At 56.4% G+C, this 20,199-nt stretch overlaps 1 protein-coding gene across 1 annotated transcript; it reads left to right on the top strand.

Moving 5' to 3' along the window:
• Positions 1–948: 948 nt before the first annotated feature.
• Plbd2 (phospholipase B domain containing 2) lies at positions 949–19,635 on the top strand. The gene is made up of 12 exons (XM_020156926.2): positions 949–1,267; positions 7,081–7,174; positions 10,677–10,835; positions 12,117–12,217; positions 12,406–12,620; positions 13,805–13,902; positions 16,120–16,280; positions 16,770–16,865; positions 16,995–17,066; positions 17,643–17,795; positions 18,430–18,592; positions 18,741–19,635. The coding sequence occupies exons 1-12, from the start codon at positions 978–980 to the stop codon at positions 18,906–18,908; spliced, it is 1,770 nt and encodes a 589-aa protein (XP_020012515.1). The 5' UTR covers positions 949–977; the 3' UTR covers positions 18,909–19,635.
• The last annotated feature ends 564 nt before the right edge of the window (positions 19,636–20,199 follow it).

The raw sequence follows: 20,199 nt of genomic DNA, 5'->3' as shown, positions 1-20,199 counted from the left end.
AGTTATCTCTAGGTTCCTTCAATACCTAATACTATGTAAATGCCATGTATACAGTTGTACCACTGTATCATTTTTTGGGGAGGGGGTGGGACTGGAGTTTGAACACAGGGCTTGGAACTTGCAAAGCAGGCGCTCTGCAGCTTGAGTCATGCCTCCAGTCCGTTTTGCCCTGGTTGTTTTGGAGATGAGGTCTTGAGAAATAGTTACCTGAGCTGGCCTCAACATTTGATCCTCCCAATCTCAGCCTCCCAAGTAGCTAGGATTATAGGCTGAGCGACCAGCGTCGGACTCATTATTATTATCATTATTACTATTAATATTATTTGTGTGTGGGGGGGGAAGGGGTTAGAACCAGGGCCTCACACATGCACTCTATCACTGAAATACATCCCCAGCCTGTCATACTGTATGGTTGAGGGAATAATGACAAGGAAAGAAATGTCTGGATATGTATGATACAGACACATTTTATTCCTTTAAAATATTTTCCATCCTCGGTTGGTTAAATCCCCCGAGGGCCGACTGTCATGGTTTTGACACTATGTAGGATGTCGTTGTGGCTGGGAACGCACACTGCTGTATTTCGGGTTGACAGGTCTTCAGGAAATCAAATAGAGTTTAATAAAAAGTGACATAATATTAGCAACTGATGACGGTTATATAGCTATGCCCTACTATGCTTGCAACTTTTCTAGAGGCTTGGAAATCTGTAAAGTAAAACGTGAGCGTGGGGGGACCGTGCTGGATGTTCTGCAGGGAGCGCGCCAGGGCCCTTTAAGAAGTGCCCCGCCCCTCCCTTCACAGGCCACGCCCATCAAGGAAGACCCACCCCCACCAAAGCCCCGCCCCTTCGCTCCAGCCACGCCCACTCCGGAAGACTCATGCCTAAAGCCCCGCCCCTCCGTCCCCGGCCCCGCCCGCGGAGCGGCCGAGCGCAGTCACGTGGTCCGGGTGGCATCGCGCGGATCGGCGCGGTCATGGTGGCCCCGATGTACGGGTCACCCGGCGGCCGCCTGGCCCGGGCGCTGACGCGGGCGCTGGCGCTGGCCCTGGTGCTGGCCCTGCTGGTCGGGCTGTTCCTGAGCGGCCTGGCGGGCGCCGCCCCGGTCCCGGGGCACTGGGCGGAAGGCTACAAGGCCGACCCCCCCGCGTCCCGCAGCCGCTCGGTGCTCTGGGACGCCGCGGCCGGCCAGCTGCGCCTGGTGGACGGTCGCCACCCCGAGGCCGTGGCCTGGGCCAACCTCACCAACGCCATCCGCGAGACCGGGTAAGGGCTGGCCCGATCCCGCGCGGGGCCGGCCCGGGACGCTGGGGGGGGTGCGTGGGTGACCCTGCGGTCGGTCGCTGGCCCGTGACTCAGTTTCCTGCCCCCTAAGGCTGCAGAACCGCGTGTGGACCAGTACCCTGGTTGGGAGGGCCTAATGCAATCCTCCTCACCTTGCCTCCAGCCAGTGGTGACAGTCCTTCTGTCCCCCCCCCGAGAGACCAGTACTCCACCTTAGAGGCCACAGGCTCTGTATCTGGGTCGAGTCCATGGCCGGTGGGAAACACAGTAACTTATGTCCCTGCAGGGATGGCAGGAACAGTCACCTTCCCTAGACTTCAGCACCCCCCCCCCAGACACGGCCATCTGTCCCCAGGCCACCTGTCCCCAGGCCTGAGCGTTCCAGGAAGCTAGTTTCACTTGAGTGTGGCTGGCACTGTGTCCCTTCCAGAACTAGGACAGTAGGACCGCGCCTGGCTTCAGGCTGATGTGACAGCTGAGGGTCCCTAAAGTCCTATAAGACAAAGAGTACTCCAGTTAAGGCCCTGCCTTTCCCTTCCCTTCTCTGTCCTGGTCCAGGGCAAAGTCCTGGCCAGATAAGGCCTGACAGCTGTGATCACTTGTCCTTATTTCCAGGACTCAGGCTGTCCCCCTCGGACGTGACTCTTACCTCACTCCTCATCCTGTCTGGCCTGCCCTCTTGCCTCCTTGGGCCCAGATTTTGAAGACGTGGTCTGGTGGGAGGGGTGGAGGGTTGATGCCCTCCGGTCATTCATTCATCCTCCTGGTGCTGAGTGAGGTGGGAGAGAAACTGTTGACACACTGCAGATGGGGAGGATCCGCCTCAGAGTCAGAACCAGCCGTGCTTGGGGTTTTTGGGAACCCTGTATGTGTCCCCATCCTCTCCAGGGCGTATCCCAGTGTTTAGACCATGTTGTCCCCTGTATCAGGCTAGGTCTCTCCTGCTGCTGCCCTGTCCAGTGTGCTGGATGCATCCGTTTCCAGGTGTTGGGGACACACAGTGCTGAGGACACCCCCATTTTGGAGGCACTTGAAGGTTGCTGCAGACACAGGCACTGTGTGGGCTAATCTGGGAGGCTCCCAGGGAGAGGAGGCCACAGAGCTAGCTGATGCCTTTGGAGGGAACTGAGGCTCTCGTGTCTGCAGCAGTGAATACCGTGACTGGGATCTGGTGACCCACCTCTGCTGACTCACCTGTCTTTTTGGCCTTGCTTAGCAGAGCCAGGAGGTCATGACACATCTCTGCCTGAATGCCAAGCTGAGTGGAGGCAGCGAGGCCCATCGTGGGGAGGGAGCTTTGGCCTCTGGAGGCCCCTGTGAGCTGTTTAGCTCTGGTTATGGGAAACATGGTTGTGAGGAAGGATCTTCCTTGATTGTTCTGAAAAGTTCCTGCAGTGCTGTGTGACCTTCACCTCTCTGAGCCTGTGTTTTCCTCTCAAGGAGGGGCTGAAAGAAGTAAGTGGGATTCAGGAAGGTGCTGCTCCTTATTTACTGAAGGCAGGGATGGGTGAAAGAAAGGAGCAGGGTACCTTTGGCCCCATTTTGCAGTTGGGGAAACTGAGGCCCAAGAGCTGGAGCCAGGTGTCTTCCATACTTCCTGTTCTCCTCACTCTGTTCTGACATCTTTCTGCCAGCCTCACCTTCCCTTTTACACTCATGGGTCCCTTTCCTCAGTTTGAGGCCACGATGCATGGAAGATAAGAATTTTACAGGCAGGGAAAATGAGACTCTTAAAAACAGTCTCTTAGCCAGGTGCTGGTGGCTCACGCCTATAATCCTAGCTACTCTGGAGGCGAGATCAAGAGGATCGCGGTTCAAAGCTAGCCTGGGCAAATAGTTGGAGAGACCCTTTGTCAAAAAAAAATCCATCACAAAAAAAGGACTGGAGTGATTCAAGGTGTAGGCTCAGAGTTCAAACTCCACTACCAAAACAAAACAAACAGCCTCTTGAGGCCTCAGGGTCAGTTGAAAGACACCTGGGATGTCCTGGCTCCTGATCAGCTGAGTCTCTGGTCTGTAGGTGACACTTTTTTAGAGGATAAGGGTCAGGGATTAGACTCCCCTAGAATTAGCAGTCCTCCTCCTTTGAGGGGTTTTATCCCCAAGGACCCTGGGTTTGTCAGGGTGAGCCCCCCTCCCTCCAGCCTTCCTTCTTCAGCCCCACTGAATCTGACTTTGGACCAATCCTCCTTAGCCCCCCACCACGGCCTGGAGACATTTAGGGTTTGCTGTTTGGGGTCAGAGATGCTGCAGGTGGCAGAGCCTTAGCCAGCCTGGCTCTGACCTTGGCTTTGGCCCCTTCCAACCTTCCTGTTCCTCCTGATTCGTGGACCTGAAAGGCAAGAAGGTGTGTGGGTGGGTGGTGTGGGGGGGGTAGTATAAATCAACACTCCACGCCCGCCAGCCAGCAAATTTCAGCCCTGTAAAATGGTAAATGAGGCTCAGATGCTTCTTTGAAAAGTCACAAGAAAGAAGCTGACACCATGGTGAGAGGAAGAGGCGGTTCATGCAGATGGGGGACCCCAAACATGGTGGGGGGCGTCCAGGGCCACTGCACTGCTGAAGGGGGTGGGGAGGAGGAGGTATTTGTGATGCCTGCCACAGAGATGCATCTTCCTCTTTTTTTCAGTTTTGGGGATTGAGCCCCGGGTCTTGTGCATGCTGGTCAAGTGCCCCAGCACCTTTCAGTTTTTATTTTGAGACAGGGTCTCACTATGTAGCCAGGCTGGCCTCAAATTTGCCACCCTCCTACCTCAGCCTCCCAAGTGGCTTACAAGTGTGTGCTGCCATGTGCAGCTCAGACACGTCTTTTCTCATGTTAGACCCTCTAGTTGTTTTAGAGGCATTAGCTGCCCCTGATATAAAAATCACAGTGGTGGGCCATAGATTTTCTAGAAAAAAAGAGAGAGAGAGAGAGAGAGAGAGAGAGCCAGTGTTGCCAACTTTTATCTGTATCAAGCAAGTACATTAAAAACCAAGCAGAACAGTATTTATTGACTTCTGTCTATATTTACTTCACAAAGATCAGTGATTTCAGAGGCAAAAAGGCTAGTGGCGTGGCAGTGCTATTTGACAGTGCTTCTAGTTTTAGGAAGTCTTGTCTTTGCACTAGGGACTGCGGTTGGCTGTCTAAAAGTCGTTGCTCAGCGTGTTCTTGAAAGATCCCAGGAACAGAGGCTGAAGTCCAGGTCTTCCCATTTTACAGATGGGGAAGATGAGGCTGTGCGGCTATACAGGAGGCAGAGGTCTGGGCTGAAGTCAGAGGTCTGCGTTCGAATCCCTGCCCAGGCCACAGTTTTGTTACTGAGGAGGATGGTGCTGCCTTTGCTGGGTGGTGGGAGACTCTGTCAGTAGGATTTCAGGCCCCAGGCGTCCCAGGGGCTTCTCAGTGGTGAGGTTGGAACCCCAGCACCGAAATCCAGCAGCTCAGAGCTAAACCCCGAGAATGGGAACGTCCCCATCGATCCCAGGGGTCGATGTGTTACTGGGCAGGTACCGCCTGGGTGGTTCTGAGGACTCAGGCAGTGTGGAGCCCACGGGAGTCGCCTCAGAGGCCTGTGGAGTAAGAGCCTGGGAGGAGGAAACGCAAGGCCCGCTCTTCACGCACAGTGACCAGTTCCCTGTTTGTGGTCCTCAGTGGATGGAGGACACGGGCTGAGGGCCCTGTCCATTGTCACCCCCTCTGCCCAGCCCAAGGGAAGCCATCTGTGCTTCTCTTTTTACATTTTTTGCTATTATAAAAGTAGCTATTTCCTTTTTCTGTTTGCTTTTTGAGACAGGGTCTCACTACTATGAGACCTAGGCTGAGCCCAGCCTCCCGAGTGCTGGGCTTACAGGCGTGCACCACCATGCCTAGAAGTAGTTAATTTTTCATGGTAAAAAGTCTAGTAGTTTAAAGAAAAATAAACTAAAAGAAAATTAAAAAAAAATTCTAGCAGTTTAGAAGGGTGAGATGAAATGTGGGAAGTAAAACCTCCATTTCTCCCTGTCCTTTTCTTTCTGTTTTCTTTTTTTAGCGATGGAGTGGCTCAAAGTGTAGGCCCTGAGTTCAAACCCCAATACTGCAAAAAGACAATTTCAATGATAATACAAATGAGGATTTTTTCTTTTCTTTAGGACAGGGTCTTGCTATGTAGCTCGGGCTAGCCTCAAACTCTCAATCCTCCTGCCTCAGTCTCTCGAGTACTGGAATCAAAGGTTGTGCCACCATATCTGGCTTCAAATGTGATTTCAGTGTCACCAATCAATAAGAAAAGATTAGAAACAAAACTCAGTAGAACAAGTTGGGTGAAGGACATGAACCAGAGAACCATAACTGACCAGTGAAGATAAGGAAGTAAGCTGGGTGTTGCAGTGCACGCCTGTAATCCCAGCTACTGGGGAGACAGGGATAGGAGAATCAAGGTTCAGGGCTGCCCCAGGCAAAGTTAATGTGAGACCCAATCTCAAAAGCGAAAGACCGGGGGGGAGTGGCTCCAGTGGTAGAGTATCTGCCTAGCAAGCTGAGGCCCTGAGTTCAAATCCCAGTACTGCTGAAAAACAAAACCCGAGTATGTGTAACTTAGCTAATTACAGAATTACATTAATTAAAGCAGCATGTTGAAACTTTTGAGCTCCCGCCTTTGTGGAGACGATAGGAATTATTTTAAATGAGGGACTGAGTTGTTGACGTAGGTCAGTGGTAGAGCGCTTGCCTCACACTGAGCAAGAGAAAACAAAAACACGAGGAGTGGCAGACAGGAGTGTCCACTGCAGAGAGGCAGTGTGTGCTGGTACGGCTCCAGCACTGGTCGTGCTAGACATGAGACTTGGGCCCATCCTAGTCTTCTGGCCAGAACCTGCCTCCAAAGGTCTTCAGGTGGCTGGCTGCATGCCGAGCAGTGGAAGCGCACCTCTGGAGGAGTGGGACCACCTCCCTCCTCCCTGTTGGGAGTTGTGCTCTGCCCTTGGCTTGCTCTGAGCCATGAAGTGTATCAGCTAGAGCTAAGCATGTGCTGTGTAACAAACCAGCCCCGAGCCCAGCAGCTTAAGTCACAGCTGCTGCCCTCGTGGATCTACGAGTGCTGGGGCCCCCTGCTTCTTGCCGTGGGTCTGTGGACCTGAGCTGCTCTGGGTGTCTCATCTTCCTGGGCCCAGTGTGCTGCAAGGAACACGTCCTTTCCGTGGCAGTGACAGGTGGAAGAGGGCGAGTAGAAACCCGGGAGCCATGGAAGGTGAATCTCGTGACAGGCACGTGTCACCTCACCCACGTTCCACTGGGTGACATGACTGAGCTCATATCCAGGACAGGGAAGGGTGTGTGGCCATTGGTGCAAGCATTGCCAGGTCCTGTAGCACTGGTGTGGGCATGGGGCTGTGTGGCAGCTCTTCCATGGCTCTGTGCCTCGACTTCCTTTTCTGTATGATGGGCCCACAGAGCGCTTGCCTTGTAGGATTGCCATGGATTCGTGAGCTCATCAAGGTAACGGTGTGATGGGGCTGAGGGGATGAAGATTGGCACAGCACTGGGGGGAGGGCAGGGATGCTGTTTGACAGTAGCCACTGAAGTAAAGACCCGTATGTCCTCCAACCCCGCGGTTCCTGGTTGGGGTCCAGCCTGACCAGTGGTACACAGACGTTCACGTGAGCAGCTGTTGGCTACTGTGTTGTTTCTTGGTTTAAAACGGAAGCAGGCCGGGAGTGGGGTGCACCTCTGATCCCAGAGCTCAGGAGGTTGACGCAGGAGGGTGGCAAGTTCCAAGCAGGCTGTGTGTCTGGCCAGGGGCTGCTGACCGAGTGTCCCCTTTCCCCTCCAGGTGGGCCTTTCTGGAGCTGGGCACCAATGGCAGCTACAATGACAGCCTGCAGGCCTACGCAGCGGGCGTGGTGGAAGCCTCGGTGTCCGAGGAGGTAAGGCCAAGGTGGGGGTCCCAGCCGCCCCCTCCCGCCCAGCCAGCGTGTTCCCCAAGGGCTTTGGGGGCTTCGAGGTGTACAGTGTGCCCCTTGTCCTGGCCTCCATCTTCTTGGACAGGAAGAGCACATGCTTTAAAGAAGTCCCACCAGCCCTGCTTACCACATTCTCAGAACACCCAAACCAAAACCTGCCTGTGGCCGCACTGTCGGAGTCCCCGGCCCCGGCCCCTTCCCTCTTCTACCCCAGCGGCACCTGCGCCCCTCGGGGTGGCAGCCCTTCTCTCCCTCAGTCATTCGTCTGTCCGTACGGATGTATGGGTATATGCACAGGAACAAGTACCAGCTCAGAGCTAGCGCCCACGAGTGTTCACTCACATGGTCTTTGTTTTCCTCGCTGGCATTTCTAACAAAGCATTCCGTGGAGATATAATTTACGTACTTAAATTCACCACTTAAAAATGTACTCTGAGTCCTTGCTCCCATTTCCTGCGTGGGGAGCGGACATGTTTTTTTCCCCTTTCTCCCTTCTTTCTCCCGTTTTACTAAAATAAGTCCTTGGGCTGATGGAGAGGCTCAAGTGGTAGAGCACCTGCCTAATGCCTGTGAGGCTCAGAGTTCAAGCCCCAGTACTGACAAAAAAAAAAAAAGGCAAAATAAATCCTTGTTAAAACTTCAGAAAAAAACCCCAAAAAGGTACAGGCTAGGGACTTTTAGTGCCTCTACAGATGGTGCAGCTGTCACCACTGTAATTCCAGAATGGCTGATCACCCCAGAAGGAAAGCCACACAGGCTGGCTGTCACCCCATCCCCTTCCCAGCCCCTGGCACCCAGCCATCCACTCTGGGTCATTTAGACTTGCTTATTCTGAACATTTCACAGGAGTGGACTCGTGTGATCTCTTTCCCTTTTTGGGGGTGCTAGGATTTGAACTCAGGGCCTCAGGCTTGCCAGACAAGGCGCTTTACTGCTTGAGTCACGCCTCAGTCCCAGGAGTGGTGCAGTAGGAGCCCTTTTGTGCCTGGCTCCTCTCCATTGTGGTGCATTCCTTACTCCATTACAGCCCTCCAGCCTGCCTTTATGACTGAACAACATTGCATTGTAGGGATAGACTGCATTTTTTTTCTCATAATCTTTGTTTTCGTCTCATTTTAAGATAGGGTCTCACTAAGTAGCCAGGCTGGCCTGGAACTCGAGACCCTCCTTCATGCTGGGATTACAACTGTCTGTCACCATGCCCAGCTCGCTCCCTTACTTTTGTTAAACTAGTGTGACGGATCCCAAGCAGCATATGGTTCTGCTTACTTGGGTTTGGGCTTGATGGGAATGGTGGTTGTGCACATCGGGGTCCGCTCTGTCCCACGTGGACGAGGCTGCGGGCTGCCGGCAGCACCTTGCCATGGGTGAAGGTGTGAAGTGGACCCCACTCTGAAGATAACTGGGCATGGCAAGTAGACCACTGCTCCCAGACCCAGTGGCCCCACTCACAGGTGGTTTCCCAGAAGTGACCCAGGGACGCACACGAGGTGCTGCTGAAAGTGGCCCCGAAGTAGGAAGATCCCAAATGCCGTCACAGGTGTGTGGTGCCTGGATGGAGGCTCAGTCACACACAGGGCACGATCTCACAGTGGAAGTGGAGTGACATGGAGGGATTGGAGTTCGGGGCGGGGAGGCCAGGCCTGTGTGGACAGAGCCCCTGGTGTGACACCTTTATAAACCACACTGCTCATCCTGGTGCCCCTGCCGTGGTGCATGGCCTCCGGGACCCTTTGTGTCTGGGGAATAAGAGCCCTGGCTGGGCTTCTTGGGTGCTGGGTGGTGGCCGAGCTTTGACTGTCCTCACAGGCTGCTGGGGGGACACTGAAGTACAGTCAGGGTGGTCCGGGTGCCAGGCACTGAGCCCCCCGCCCCCCCCCCCCCTGCCGAGGGCAGCCTGAACACTTCCACTGGATCTGTGAGGGGGCTTAGGCCCAGAGAGGTGAAGTTATTTTCCCCAGGTCAAACAGCCAGTAAGCTGAGGGGTTGGCACTTGAAACCAGCCCTGTCTGGCTCAGGTGTCTGCTTGAGCAGACTTGGCCAGTTTGCTCTGTTGCCTTCCCTGTGGCCTGTGGCTTCTGTGATGGTGATGTGTCTTGTCCCCTGCTGAGTCCGGACCTTGGGAGCACTGTGGAAGTCTCAGAAAGCTGCGTGGAGGAGGAGGCCATGTATCAGTGGGGCTCCAGGGTGGAGTGAACAGGATTTGGATGTGTCCTAGCATGACAGAGATGGGGCAGGGTTCACTGAGCCATCAGCTCCGGGTGAGGGGCACTGCCACAGCTCTGTCGCTGACCCAGTGGCTTGGGAGTATGTCTAGTGTTGTAGGAATGTGGTGGAAGTTACCCCAACTTTCCGCGGAGCGCTCAGCGCTCTGGGAAGTGACAAGTGCACATTTTGATGTGGATTCAAATCTTGGCCCTGTGACTCTCTGCCTAGGTGACCTTGGGAAAGTTACTCACCTCTCTGTGCCTCAGTTTCCTCAGCTGTAAAGTGGGCGAGTTAGTTGGCCTCATGTCACTGTAGTAAAATATCTGAGATAATTAATCGTAAAGAAAGGGTTCTGGAGGTTCTAGTGCAGGATCAGGAGATGCATTGCTTTGGGCCTGGGGTGGGCATGGCAGGTGACAATGACGAGAGCATGTGACAGCAGAGTGTACACCTCATGAATCAGGAAGCGAAAACGGAAGAGGAAAGACGTGGGTCCTACATTCCCTTCCAGGGCAGGGCCACAATGACTTAAGGACCTCCCACTAGGCCCCTCCTCCTAAAGGTTCCACCACCTCTCAACAGCGCCACCTTGGGGACAGGGCCTCTAGAGTGTGGGCTCTGGGGGATCAGATAACACCTACTTCCTGCCATGCTCATCATATCAGCCACAGGCACTGAGCACCCACCCTTCAGAGCCATGGCAGGGGACCTTCTCCTGCTGAAATGCCATAATCTGTGCCAGGCCGGTGGCCTTGACTGAGCTCACGCATGCTGCCGGCTGGTCTGGGGTGCCCTCATTCCCGTTGCTGGGGGTTGGCTGCCTGTCAGCTGGGGTGACAGGGCTTTTCCTCCCCCAGCAGGGAATCCCAGGCTCGGCCACAGGGCCTCTGGGCAGGACGTGCTGAGGGCCTGGCACGAGTCTCTCAGGTAGTGACTGCGGGAGACCTGCTGTCTTGTTGTGTCCTCAGTGCTCAGAACAGAGCAGGGAGCTGCTCAAAACGTCCTTTGGCTGTGTGGCAGAATGCTTAGTTAGATTGGGGTCCCACTTAAAGAGGACCATGCCTCTGGGAGGCGTTGGCGGAGGGAGAATTCAGTAGCGTTGACCCATGTTGGGGTACAAGTGCTGGGTAGTTACTGGGGTGGCGCCAGGGAGAGGGCCAGTGTGAGCCCCACAGGCCTGAGTCCCCGGGAGCCCCCGGGGTCCTCAGGGAGCAGAGCAGCCACCTGGCCCTGCCTCACCACGCCTGCTGCCCCGCAGCTCATCTACATGCACTGGATGAACACAGTGGTGAACTACTGCGGCCCCTTTGAGTACGAGGTCGGCTACTGCGAGAGGCTCAAGAGCTTCCTGGAGGCCAACCTGGAGTGGATGCACGAGGAGATGGAGCGGAACGCCGACTCCACCTACTGGCACCAGGTGGGCTACGCTGCCCTGCCTGGCAGGCATGGGTCGGCTTTGGCTGGCTGCCTGTCTCCTGCTCTTCCTGGCTAACCCTTGGTGTGTCCCACTGCCTCACCAGCTCTTGTACCCATCATTATCTGCATCCCTTCTACCTGACCTGCCATCTTCCATCTGTCCAGTATCTGCCTGTCCATCTTTCCATCTGTCCACTTGTGGAACTCCCGCTGCCCAGCCTAGCCTCCCTACCCCACTCGTTTTGCCTTCCCCCTGTCAGGTCACTGGTAGCACCCTATTTTTCTTGCAGACGAGGGTGGATTCTTGGTAGATACATTAGGTTGGATGCAGGTGGAAATAGTTTGAGATGGGGCAGGAGAAAACTGCAACACCCAGAAAGTTTGGGCATAGCAAATTTTGTTTTCCTTTCCCTGCTGAGATGCTGATGGCTGGCTGCTAACGGACATCCCTGGTCAGGCACTTTGCTTTCGGGTTGCTGCCTGTCATCAAAAGTCAGCATGTATGGCTTCCCTGAAAAACCTCAGGGTTTAACTGTGATGTACACACAGCAATGTGTCTCTGTAAAATGGTTCTGAGTGCCTGTTTGCACACAACCTGCCTTAGGCCATGTTTATGCCATTTCTCTCCCTCAGTGCCGTTCTCACTGCCCACCTACCTACTCAGACCCTTACCTGCCCACTCATGTTTCCATCCACCTGTCCCTCCCAAGTCCCACCAACCCACCCACCCGTCCATCCACCCACCCGTCCACCCACCCATCCACCCGTCCACCCCCCCACCTGTCCATCCACCCACCCACCCATCCACCCATCCACCCTCCCCAATCCCCCCCATATCCGCATGTCCATTTACCCAACCATCCATCCATCCATCCATCTTGCATATGCTCACTAAGTTCCTGGTGTGTGCTCAGCACAGGCCAAGGCCCTGTGAGAGTCATGGTGAGGAGACTCCAGGCTTACAGGATGTTGTGGCAAAACAGTGACAATGGGGAGAAGTTGGCATGAGGCAGATGTCGGAGGCAGCAATGCAGCTAGAGCATTTGCCAGTGGGCCATTGTGGGCTGGGAGGCTTCCTGGATGAGGTGGCTTTTGACCTGGGTTTTTAACTGAGGGTGATTGGAGTTGGCACAATGTGGGGGCATGGAGGGGCCAGGGCTGGCTGGAGCCGGGAGGGTGCCCCTGCTCATCTCCTGCTCTGGCTGGATGCCAGGCTAGAGCCCCTCCACTGGAGAAGGGTGAGCTGGTGAGAGGCCTCACCCGCACTCTGCCCCACCCCTAGGTGCGGCTGACCCTCCTGCAGCTGAAAGGCCTGGAGGACAGCTACGAAGGCCGTGTGACCTTCCCTGCTGGGAAGTTTACCATCAAACCCTTGGGGTTCCTGTAAGTGCCACCCCCAGTGTGTGCAGGGTGGGGAAGGGGCCCAGCACTGTAGTCAGACAGACCCGGTTCCATCCAGCTCTGTCACTTCCTGCTTCCTGGCCTCCGTGGCTCAGCTGGCCGCAGAGCCTCGGCCTGGCCTGGAATGGGTGTGCAGCAGCCCTGTGACCCTCCCGTTCCCGCCTCCTCAGCCTGCTGCAGATCTCTGGAGACCTGGAAGACCTAGAGCCGGCCCTGAACAAGACCAATGCCAAGCCGTCCCTGGGCTCAGGTTCCTGCTCCGCCCTCATCAAGTTGCTACCTGGCCACCGTGACCTTCTGGTGGCCCACAACACCTGGAACTCCTACCAAAACATGCTACGCATCATTAAGAAGTACCAGCTGCAGTTCCGGGAGGGCCCTCGAGGTGCAAGGGTGGGGAGGATGGGTCACTCCAAAGCCCTGCAAGAGTTCTTACTTGACAGGGGTATCAGTTCATTGCTTCGTGACCTCTCACCCCAGAGTTTACAACCACCATTTTCTGCTCCCATGTCTGTGGGTCAGCTGCATGGTGTGTTTTTCTGGGCCAGGCGTGGCTGGTCTTGGCTGGGCTGGCTGATCACCTGCAGTCTCCTGGGGCCAGCTGGCTGACCAGGATAGCGTCATTCACATGTCTTGGGTAGTTGACCGAGAGCTGGGGTGACAGGGATGAGCAGGTGAGCGCAGACTGGTTCGTGTACCATCTGGGCAGAGAGTGGAGGCTCTTGAGGTCTGGGTAACAGTGGCACCACATTCTGTCACCCAGTGCCAAGCCAAGACTCGAGAGGGGAAATGGGGTCTACTGTGTGACTGGAAGCATGGCAAAGTCACCTTGCAAGAGCTGGGGACACAGGCACAGGAAGGATGACAGCCACTTTTGCAAACAACCAATTCTCCAGGGAATGCACGAACCCATTCTTCCTGTCAAATGCTAGAGTCCTACAGCTAAGGCCCAAGTCCCCACAGTGGCTGCCCCATCCCAGGCCCCAGAGGTCCACTGCCACATGTGTGTATTGCCTCCTTGTTGGCCGGACCTCACAACTTGGTGACACCAGGAGGTGGTGAGAAGGTGGGAAAGAGGCACCCTTACTTACCCCTAATGGAGGGTAAGCTGGCATGGCCCCTTCCAAGATCCACTCCACCAGCTCCCCTGCCCCTTTTTTTTGTGATGGGCTTTTTCTAGATAGGGTCTTGTGAACTATTTGCTGGGCTGGCTTTGAACAGTGATCCTCCTGATTGCCATTTCCTGAGTAGCTGTGATGACAGGTGTGAGCCACTGGTGCTCCGCCTTTTTTTGTTTTTTGAGACAGACTCTCCATGTAGTCCAGGCTGGCTCCTGCTTCAGGGCCCCCACCCCCACCCCCAGAGCTGGGACTACAGAAGTGCACCACCACACCTGGTCACACACATTTGATATGAAGTAGCCTTGTTTGCTAAATGGCAGAAGAGATGGAGTGAAGCTTTCTCTGAGGCCTGCTTGCTCCCCACCATGACAGTCAAGTCTTGTTGGGTAGGGGTGCTGGAGTCCCTGTTGGACCTACCTGACCAGCACCTGGCCGCTGTCCCTTACAGAGGACTACCCCCTGGTTCCCGGCAACAAGCTGGTCTTCTCATCCTATCCGGGCACCATCTTCTCCTGTGATGACTTCTACATGCTGAGCAGTGGGCTGGTGAGTTACCTATGTCATCTCCTCCCTGGGGATGTGTGTCACCCAGGAGCATGGGCCAGCAGGAGCTGCAGCCTGGTGCTGGGCACTGAATGAAGGACACCACCATCACCGCCCCAGTCCCATGGGACCTGGACTCCCTGCCATGAGACCTGGACTCCCACCAGGGCACCACCCTATCTGAGGCCCCCCAGACCACGCAGTGGCCCAGGTCCTTGGGAAGCACTGGTCCTGGGGACCTTTGGGAATACCCTTGACCCCAGCGACCTCCTGTTTTTCTGTGTCAAGGGTGGGCCCCGCCCTCTGTCTCCACTCTCCACAACTCCAAGCTGGGCTTTTCTGAATAGCTGTTGTTTAAAATGGGTTGTTTTCACCGTCTCCCCTGGCGGGCGTCCAGGCTCCTTTGGAAATCTTTTCCTGGCGTCCTTTAATTGCCAGGGTGACGCTGCCAGGAGACAGAACCTCACTTTGTACGGTGCCTCCCCGCAGGGCAGCCAGCACCCGCAGGGACAGGGAGGGCTGCTCTCTTGTGTTTCCTGTTGTTTTTCTCCTGGTGGGGGAAGAGGCCTGGGAAGGTGTGGGCCCTTGTTGGGGGGCAAGGCAGTCCCAGGAGGGCCTTCCAGCACCCGGGAACACCTAGCCAAAGAACTTCCCTCATGGGGTCTTCCTTTGGTTTTCCCTTGTGGTCCTGGGGATGGAACCTGGGGCCATGTAGCTGGGCAAGCACTTTACCACTGAGCCACACCCCACATTTTTATGCCACAAAACTCCTTGGCAGTGTGGTCCCCTGGATAAACTACTGTTTTTAAATGTGTGGAGCAAGACCGATAGGAATGTATAGGAAAGCAGCGGATTGAAAGATGGTTATCAAAGTCTGTCGCAGGTAATCGGGTGCTCAGCTTCGCAGGACCTCATGAGCCCTGGTGACCGCTCGGGACAGCTACAGTGAGGGACAGCAGCGAGGAGCAGGAGCTGTGCTTTGAGCCATGAACAACCCTGTTGTGTGCTGGGAAAACACCTGTGAGCTGTGTTAGTGACAGTGTCAGGCACTGCCAGTGCCACCATGTCCCCCTTTCACATGAAGGTGAAAGGAAACACGATGGTTCTGTTTGGCATTAGTGAAAGGGAACGTAGGGTGATTTCCCATCCAGGTTTAGAGTCCCCGAGGCCTGCCCCAGTTAAAGGACTCCTGGATGGAGGAGGGTGGCAGGAAGGGTGGTGGCTCAGGTGGGCAGAGCTGTCCCTGCCTGGGTGCAGCTGGGGACATGTGCTCTGTGGGCTGTGTCAGGCTCCCTTGTGTAAAGCAGGAAGGGGACCGCATGGCTTCAGAGCGGGAAACTGGGGAGGGCAGCTTTCAGCCAGTCCATTTACCAGAGTGACTTGCAGAATCTCAGCTTGTCTCCTCACCATACCTGGCAGGGAGGAGAGGACGTCAGTCCTTTCCCAGGAGGGTTGGGTCTCGAACTCTTCTGAAACCAAGGGCACCTGCCAGCCATGTCTGGGGACAGTTGGCATCGTCAGTACAAGCTAGCGGGGCCTAGAGCACATCTGTTTCATTAGATGGGAGAGCCTCAAGTTGGGGTCCGGTTGCATCCTGGCAGGAAGGAGGCAGTGCTCCAGGAGGCCTGGACGTCACAGCGTGGACACTTTCACACTCAGAGTCCCTGTCTTCCTCATGTGACCTGAGCAGATCTTGGCCATTGACAATGAGCTTTGGTCTGGTTTTATCCAAGGAGAGGAAGGCATTATTTGCAAACACACAAGAGGCAGATAAGGGTTCGGGTGAAGTGGAGAAAGGTGGGCAGGCAACTGTAGGCAGCATGGGTGTCCTGAGGCTCCAAGGCTGGAGGGAGGCTGGCCAAGACCCTCCTCTTCTGTTGCAGGGCCCCTGAGGCCTCCTGTTGCTGGGTCTCCAGGCCAACAGCCTCAAGCCACCAACTTTCCCTGCAGAATCACAGGGAGGGCTGGGAAGGGGATGCTGCCTCTTGGAGAGTTGACAGACTTGGTGAGGGAGATGTCTGTGGGAGTCTCAGGTCCTCAGGACAAAGCTGAGTGTCCATCCTGAGTATCCCCGGTGCTCATCCAAGGAACAGTCCCTAAGCCAGGACAGGAGGTTTTAACGCAGCTGTTTGGCACTGGACTCCTGTGCCATGATGGATGCAGACCGGCACTTGGTGGCTGCACGTGTGGATGTGCAGTGCCTCCTGGGCTTTCCCACAGGTCACACTGGAGACCACCATCGGCAACAAGAACCCAGCCCTGTGGAAGTACGTGCGGCCCGAGGGCGGCGTGCTGGAGTGGGTTCGGAACATCGTGGCTAACCGCTTGGCCTTGGATGGGGCCAGCTGGACTGACGTCTTTAAGAGATTCAACAGTGGCACGTGAGTGGTCCCTGCCTGGGGCATCACCAACTGACCCCTCAAGGCTCAGAGCCCCTCCTGGTTTTATGCATGGGGAAACTGAGGCTCAGGAGGAAAAGATTTGCCCAGGGAGATGCCTCTTGGAGGTAGGGCAGGAAGAGAAGGTGGCCTTTGATGGCTCTGGGGCTGTCTGAGGAGGAGGAGGACTGAGACCCAGCAACTCTGGGACTGGGCAGTGTGGGCGGTTGCGTCTCAGACCCACCATCCCAGCAGGGGTCCTCACTGTTCTCACCAGCTCTAGGGAGCCACAAAATATTCTCCACAGGCAAGCAGCATGGTGCAGAGGGGTTTGCGATCACCTGGTCAGGCTGCAGTGTTAGGATGGCACTAGGTAGCCGGATACCCCAAGGCCACCCGCTGCCCGTGACTCCTGGCTGTGTGGGGCGCTAGGGCAGGGGAGGCTTGGCAGCGGCCCCAGCTCTCTTCAGGCTCTGCCCTCTGGATCGGCAGGTATAACAACCAGTGGATGGTCGTGGACTACAAGGCGTTCGTCCCTGGTGGGCCCAGCCCTGGGAGCAGGGTGCTCACCATCCTGGAGCAAATCCCGTGAGTGCATGGGGTGGGGTGGGGGCTCCCGGCAGAGGCAGGATCCAAGGAAGCCAAGAGTGGAGAGAGGCCGTCCCGGCTGGGGCTTCCAGGGCCGTGCTCATGGACCCTTTTGCTCTCTGGTGCCAGGGGCATGGTGGTGGTGGCCGATAAGACCTCAGAGCTGTACGAGACCACCTACTGGGCGAGCTACAACATCCCGTAAGCACCCCTCCACCTCCTCCCTGCCTCGGCTCAGCCCTCCCTAGGGGTGTGGAGTCCTTCCCCAGGTGACATTTTTAATCCTCTAGCGAGCAGAGGCCTGGCAGCGTTGCTGTGTGGTCATGTGACTCAGGCCAGCACTGTGTGACCCCTTGTCCTGACACCTGCCTGGGGGTGGCATGGGGGGCCCATGCCCAGGGAATGACCCCTGCCACTTCTCCAGCTGGGTCTGCGTGAGGCGGGTGCCCAGCCACCGCCACTCCTGCTCACTGGCTGTCCACAGGCTGGTGGTGGTCCTCGTGGTCACTGGATGCGGGAGCCTCAGGTTGCAGCCCTGAGAGGGCCCAGCTCCCCCGTGACTCAGAGCTGAGGAACACTGAAGCTGGGATTTAAAGCCAGCTCTGGGTGGATCCAGAGCCCTAGCGCGGCTGCTCCCCAGGCCGCCCCCAGTGGAAGACATCATTATAGCTGCCTCATGTCGAGGTTGTAGTGACAATGTCTGAATGGCCGTGTGCCTGGCCTCACCATGACCATGTTAGGCCGGTGAGTCGGGGGTGACTTCCCTTGTCCCAGCAGGTCCTTTGAGACTGTGTTCAATGCCAGTGGGATGCAGGACCTGGTGGCCGAGTACGGGGACTGGTTTTCCTATGACAAGAGTCCCCGCGCTCTGATCTTCCTGCGGAACCAGTCGCTGGTGCGCGACATGGATTCCATGGTCCGGCTGATGAGGTGAGTGCCAGCTGGCTCTGTCACAGAGAGCTGCCTGTGGACGTGCTTGTCACAACTCATTTAGACCATGCCACCCACGTGGGAGCTGGGCAGGGATAGTCCCAGCGTCGTACAGGAGTATAGCAGCAAGTGGCCACCTGGACCTGGGTCCCATCCCTGTCCCCCAGTTGTAATTTCATGCTGGACATCTGTGGAGGGGCCACCCTGCCCTGGGGACATGCTCTGCCTGGGAGGGCAGGTCCCCAGCTGCTCCCTACTTCCTCAGGAAGCCTTATTTTACCAGAGGTGGAGGAGTCCATCCAGGACCCGGGCTGATGAGTGTGTGCCAAGGGCCACCTGAGTCCCAAGAAACACTGTCAAGGGACAGAACAGGGTGCCTCTCTCGGCTTGTGGTGGGGACCTGGAAGGCCTCCATGAGGAAGGGGTGCTGGGTGAAGATCTGAGTGATGAGGGCGGGGTGAGCAGGTGAAGGGGGAGGGCACCCCAAGGCAGAGAGCCTTCTGAGCCAGGTGGTAGGAGTTGCCCGGCAAGGTCAAGGCTATGGCTGTGTGCTGAGGGGATTTGCTCATGGGGAGTGTAGCCCTCCTTGGCTTCCTCTTCTCATGGTGTCACTGTCCTCTTCTTCCCCACCCAGGTACAACGACTTCCTCCACGACCCCCTGTCATTGTGTAAAACCTGTGACCCCCAGCCCAATGGGGAGAACGCCATTTCAGCCCGCTCTGACCTCAACCCTGCCAATGGCTCCTACCCATTCCAGGCCCTGCACCAGCGCTCTCACGGGGGCATTGATGTGAAGGTGCCCACTTCAGGGCCTGGGCTGCTGGGAGCGGGGGGGGGGGCAAAGCAGGTGGCACGGCAGCGCTTGGGCCATGCTTGAGGTCAAGTCAGGGTGGGAATGGGGCAGGCCGGGGCTCCAGCTCAGCGGCTTGCTCTCCGGCCTCTAGGTGACCGGCATGTCCCTGGCCAAGGCCCTAAGCATGGTGGCTGCCAGTGGCCCCACGTGGGACCAGGTACCCCCGTTCCAGTGGAGCACCTCGCCCTTCCAAGAAGTGCTGCACATGGGTCACCCCGACCTCTGGAAGTTCTCGCCCATCCAGGTCCGGTGGGACTGAGGCTCCACGCCGCTCCGCTGCCTTCTCTGCTGACCCTGGCAGGGCTGCCTTGACCTCCTGCTCACCACCTTCTTGGCTTTGCCTTCTGCTGCCCCCTGATCTGGGATCTGGTCTGCCGGGTACATTCTCGTCTGAGTGGTCTCTCCCAGGGTGGGACACAAACCTGATGGGGCTCAGCACTGATGCTCCCTGTCTTCCTGAGTGGTGGGCCCCATCCCCATCTCCCTCTGCCTGTCAGTGTCTCCTGCTTCTCTGTCTCTGCCACCTCTGCGCCCATTTTCAAGCTCTCTCCTGAGGACTTGGCAGGTCCTAGGCTCAGCCTCTGGCCCCTGGCACCTGCTCCCAGTGCCCCCTTCCTACAACATTTCCTCAGGTGCCACTGGGGCTGCTAAGACTCAGCCCTGGGTCCTGGATGTGCACTCTGGTTGGCGCCACTCCTCAGCTCCCTTCCCCAGCCCCTGTCCCCCTTGGGAAGCCCCTTGTCCCATCTGGGCAGCTTTCTGAGGACAGAAACTTGACAGCAAACAAAAACCAAAGTTTCTGGCCACTTGTGGCTGGAGGATCCTGAGTGTCTTCTCTGCAGGGGAGGTGGGAGTGTCACCTCTACACTCCTGCCTCCTGCTCCACCCCAGCGAGGGCCTGCGCCTAGCCTCTGGGCAGCACCCACAGCTCCCTGCCATAGAAACCGAAGTGTAGGCTGTGCTGCCATTAAACACGAGAGGCCGTGGCTGGCTGCTGTGCTTCCTAGGGTGGCAGGAAGGGGAGCGTGCCGTGCTGACTCATGGTTTTCAGTTCTCCCCATCCACTAAGCATCCTTCTGTCTGACCATCTAACCTTTTGGTCATGTGCCAACCCACTCACCCATTTTCCATCCACCCATCTGTCCATCCGTCTCATCCACCTCTCCACCCATCCACCCATCCATCCATCCACATATCCTTCCATCCACCACCCATCCAGCCATCTATTCATCCACCGATCTGTCCATACACCCATCTGTGTCCACTCGTCTGTCCATCCACATGTGCACCGTCTTAGATTCTTGGGTCCTATTGTAGGGCCCTGTTAACCAGCAAGCCCTTCCTAAATCCTACTGTGGGGTATAGAGTGGCATAGAACAGTCCCCCGCACCTGATCCCCCCACATAGTCTGCCTTGGAGACTTCCCCGATGCTCTGGCTATGGGACACACACAGCCTTGGAGCGAGGGACTGGGGTTTACGTCCTGTCTTCTCCTCTTACTAGCTGTAGACTCAACCTCAGCACCTTGGTCACCTCCTCGTTAAGTGGGG

The sequence above is a fragment of the Castor canadensis genome, chromosome 18 (genome assembly GCF_047511655.1).
Source record: "Castor canadensis chromosome 18, mCasCan1.hap1v2, whole genome shotgun sequence".
NCBI classification, from domain to species: Eukaryota; Metazoa; Chordata; class Mammalia; order Rodentia; family Castoridae; genus Castor; species Castor canadensis.
Note: the sequence above shows the minus strand (reverse complement) of the source record. Positions and strands in the feature narration are given on the sequence as shown.

Bases quoted from the DNA above. Each gene is read 5' to 3' on its own strand.
- Plbd2 (XM_020156926.2), top strand. From the start codon at position 978: ATGGTGGCCCCGATGTACGGGTCACCCGGCGGCCGCCTGGCCCGGGCG. The intron at 7,175-10,676 runs GTAAGGCCAAGG...GCTGCCCCGCAG, and splicing joins AAGCCTCGGTGTCCGAGGAG to CTCATCTACATGCACTGGAT. The intron at 13,903-16,119 runs GTGAGTTACCTA...GCTTTCCCACAG, and splicing joins ACATGCTGAGCAGTGGGCTG to GTCACACTGGAGACCACCAT.